Source organism: Varanus komodoensis, unplaced genomic scaffold (assembly GCF_004798865.1).
Source record: "Varanus komodoensis strain SLA01 unplaced genomic scaffold, ASM479886v1 scaffold77, whole genome shotgun sequence".
NCBI classification, from domain to species: Eukaryota; Metazoa; Chordata; class Lepidosauria; order Squamata; family Varanidae; genus Varanus; species Varanus komodoensis.
Genome location: NW_025336442.1, coordinates 1,433,498 through 1,437,655, shown reverse-complemented (window position 1 = coordinate 1,437,655; position 4,158 = coordinate 1,433,498). Strand labels below are relative to the sequence as shown.

Here is a 4,158-nt window from a genome sequence, read left to right as displayed (position 1 = left end):
CACGCCTAAGGGTCACCGGACCAGCGCCGGCCGCACAAGCGGCGTTTCTTTTTCCCCCTTCGCGCCCCGCGACCCGAGGGGTCGGCCTTCCGCCCCGCAGACGGCTCGGGGATGCCCGGGAGGCAGGACAGCGCGCACGCCCCGGGGGGAGCCGCGGGCGTCTAGCAGGCCTGTCGACCGGCCCGCCTCCTTCAGGCGCCCTGGCGGCCAGTCGCGCCCGGCAGGGCCTCTTGCAATCGCCTCCCCGCCCTTCGCCGGCGCAGGTCAGGGGCCGCGGCCGCTTTGACTCCTTGGGAAGCGGGAGCCCGTGGTCGGATCGATCCACTTCAGGTCGGACTTCGACCAATCGATTTCGGAGCAGGCAAGGGGGTTCCTCGCTCCGGGAAGTCGGTGCTCTTTCCTCCAGCCGGAAGCCGTACGAAAGGATAGGACCGCAGCTCTGGGGATGATGGAAGTTGTAGTCCCCCTTCTGAATGGCGCCCGGTTGTGAGGATAGGCTGATGGCGACGCAACCGGGGATGGGGGTGCCCTGGCCTGGAGGGCGCGAGAGGAGCAGCAGAAAGAACACAACGCCGAGCGCGGCCACTCTGCCTTCGACCCCCGGGCATTTTTGCAGAAAATCGAACTGGGACAGAGTGCGGCGGGGTCGCGCGTGGATTCCCGGGGTCACGGGGCTCGGCGACCCCTCCCCCTTCCCTTGCACCCGCACTCTGCCCCGGACGACACTTCTGGGTTCGAGCGCCCGCCCCCTCCCCTCCAAACGTTGCCAGCTCCCGCAAACGGCGCGGGGGAGGCTCTGGGTGCGCGCGGCTTTGGGTCGAGAGCCCTCTCCGGCCTCAGCACGGCCCTGCCGACCACAACGCGCTCGCTGCCTCTTCCTGGATGCGAACCTGCACACGCGCCCCCAGCTGCGGGAGCGCCCCGGACTTTGCACCCGCCCCCGGAACACGCACGGGAGTCTCACAACCTCCAACCAAACCAACGCTGGGGGCGGGGGGGTTCTTTTCTTTCTTCCCTCGTGGCGCATCTTCAAAGAGGCGATCAAACTCGCCTGCCCCGGGACGGGGAAAGACGTCCTTTTTATTGTAATATTTCCGCCAGAGAAGCGGCGGGGGAGAGAAAGAAGGAAATGCTTTTCCCGTGGCTTGCCCGTATTTTCTCTCCCACCCGCCACAGCCCAGCTCCAGAACTGCGGCGGCACCTAGCTCTGAAGGCGGATCGTGGCCTCAGCTCGGTCTCCTCTTTTAATCTGGGACTACTCTGGCCTGGAGGGGAAGACCCCGGCATCAGGGCAAGGGGCTACGGTTTTTTCTTCCCCCAACACCCGCTGCCGTTCCCCACGTCGGGCTGGAGTCCCGTTCCTCTCAGCAGGCCTGCTCCAAGCAGGCTCGCCCGGACTGCCCCAAGCCAGCGCATTCAGTCACCTGTAGCACTCGCATCTCCGCATGTTCTCGTGGCGTTTTCTGTGCCACGTTGCAATAGCTGGCGGCTGATGCGAGCGAAAGAGAGAATCTATTAATGGTGATGCATTATTAATTTAAAAAGCATCCCCTTTCGCCCGCCACGCCTTCCCGCCCGCTGCCAGTCCCCATCGCGGGTCGCTTTCCTCCCTGAAACCCGTCTTTCCAACGACAGGCGGCGGTTCCGCCATTCGTGCCCCCACCCGGCTGGCTTTTGCCATCTTTCTGCCGCTTCTTCACTCACAGGACTGATCAGCCAAACGCACGCAGGCGGGAGGGGGAGGAGAGGGAAGGCGGGGAGCACCGATGGCAGCAAACGCGCCCCTCCACTTTCCCCTTCTGCCCCCCCCCCCGCACTGCAAGCTTCAGAGCAGGGCAAATCCCAAGGTGGGGGCAGGATTGTGGAAGACCGGGGACCACCTGCAGCAGGCTGGGCCTGGCCCGCTCCTTCCCCGAGGCGGCCAGGCGGACCGTGCCCCCGGCCCCGTCCTCGCTTCTCGCGCCGCGCCGCCGCGTTACCTCTGCGGGCGTCCTCGCTCCGCGCCAGCAGGGCGAAGAGTGCCTCGGGGGGCCGCTGGCCCGCGCCCCACCGCGCCTCCTTCCGCGCGTCCATCTTGCCTCGCCTTCCGCGCCCTCCGAAGCCGGCGAGGGGCGTTTCAGACGGGGGAGCGCTGCGGAACCCTCCCCTTTAAGGGGCCAGACCGGGAATGTGGATCCGCGCTCCCCCGCCGGGGTGAGTGGAGGAGCCGTGCTCCCGGCCGCCCTGCTCCGCCGCGGACGTGCGCTGGGCGGCAACACCACGGACAGCGCCCGGGAGCCCGACGGCGGGCCGAGCTGCGCCCGCGAAGGCCTGGGAGCCGCCGGGCGGCAGGCGAGGCGCGCGCGAGCTGCGGGCGACGGACGGGGCCGCCGGGTGCCTTCCTGGCTGGCTGCGCTGCGCTGCAGGGCGCGGAGCGCCTTCTTGGCGGATCAGGGCCAGGCGCCTTCCAGGAGGGCGCCAGGGGAGAAGCGGCCAGCAGGAAGTCGCGCGGCTGGTCCGCCTCTCGCTGCGCAAAGCCTCCGCGGGTTTTTTCTCGGTGGGGGTCGCCCCTCCCCCGCCCCCGCCTCCACAGTGGGCTAGAGGTGTGGGAGCTGAGCGAGATCCAGAGGAAAAGGCGGCCCAAGCTGGAAGCGCGCTGAAGCGCGAGATGCCAAACACTCTCCTCTCACCCGAAGAAACAGTCAGAAACTTTCCTCCTGCGGGTGTGCAGAAAGCAGCTGCTCCCCCGCCCCACGCCTTCCGTATATCTTGGACTACAATACCCATTGCCCCCAGCCAAGCCTCCCCCAAGCTGATTTCCTCCTGATATGTTGGGTCGCGACTCCCTCTCCAGCACCCTCCGGCCAGGTTCCCCCCAGATACATTGGATCGCGGGTCCATCACTCTGTGCAGCGTTCGCCTTGCCCATTTCTAAACCATCTCAGGCACCAGGCCGGGCTGCTGCGAGGGTCCCTGAGGCCTCTGTCCCTGGTTTCCGTTCAGGCGCACGGGAAGCTTCCAGCCATTCCCGCCCCGCGCCTACTCTGCGTTGGATCGAGCTGGTCGCTTTAGCGCAACTCCTGAGCGCCCCTCCTTACGCTTTCTGCGCGGTGCATGGTTAAATGCGCTGTCCAAGCAAACCCTGCGACTGCTCCCCCCGCTCCGCTGTAATTCATTGTTCTTATTCTTATTGTTCTCGCTGCTATTATTTTCTGCCAGAGAAAATCCTGCGAGCGCCTCTCCCGGCTTCGGCAGCAAAATCGCCGCGCGGCGCCGCCTCCGTGGGCTTTCCCGCAGGCGCCCGCCGGAGCTTCCCCGGCTGAGCCGAACGAGCTCCGAGCAGCCCTGGACTTTGACGCGGGGGGGAGGGGCGGCCTCTCCCCTGGCCGGGGATTCTGCCCCGCGCATCCTGCGTAGGGGCTGCGAGGAGAAGGGGTCCTCCCCGCCGTCTCCGCGGGAGGGCCAGCCTGGCATCTCCCCGCCAACGCCTGGCGGGCGGCCCCAGACCAATGGCCTCGACGAGAGCCTTCGGGGGCCCAGGGCGGGGCGGCGCCTGGGGAAATCAAGGCGAGTGCCCCCCCCCCCCACGCCCGGAATCAATGCTGCGCGGAGGCGCGGCCCGGCCGGTCCCTCTGGAAGGCGCGGCGGGGATGGCCGTTGCGGGGGCCGGGAGTGGGGGGGGGGAGGACAGAGGAAGGAGAAGGCGAGGCGAGCGGGTCACCGATCCACGCGAGGCGAATGCGAGACTAAATGGGCTAGCGGGGTGATGGAGGGATAAGGAGGAAGGAGACAAGGCCAGGCAGACGGGAGCGGAATGAAAGAAGGGGGGGTTCGTGGGGGTACAAGGAAAAACAGAGGAGGGAGCGAGCGAGCCCGCGCGATGGTTGCAGATAAAGAAATTCCAAGGGATGCGGGTGGAGAGAAAACAAAGAGCAGGGAAACTGAAAGAAGGAAGGAAGGTGGGCGGGAGGGAGGGAGAAGCAAAAGAAGGAAGGGGGCGAAAATGGGAAGGGGAGTAAGAGAAGAAGAGCGCGAAAACCGTGGGGGAGAAAAAAGGCCCGAGGGAGTGCAGGCGAGGGGGCGCGGGGGCGCGGGCAGGCGCGAGTTCGCTCGCTCGCTCGCTCGGCGGAGGGTCGCCTCGCGTCCCCCAGCGCCGCCCGCTTTCTGCGTCGGGCGTTA

The 4,158-nt window shown here is 67.1% G+C and overlaps 1 protein-coding gene across 1 annotated transcript in view; it reads right to left on the bottom strand.

Annotated features, from left to right (window-relative positions):
- Positions 1–2,073, bottom strand: part of LHX3 (LIM homeobox 3) — a 14,798-nt gene extending 12,725 nt beyond the window's left edge. The window contains exon 1 of the mRNA XM_044453054.1: positions 1,980–2,073. Within this exon, the coding sequence (XP_044308989.1) occupies positions 1,980–2,073 (94 nt within the window). The remainder of the gene's footprint in view (positions 1–1,979) is intronic.
- Between the last annotated feature and the right edge of the window lie 2,085 nt (positions 2,074–4,158).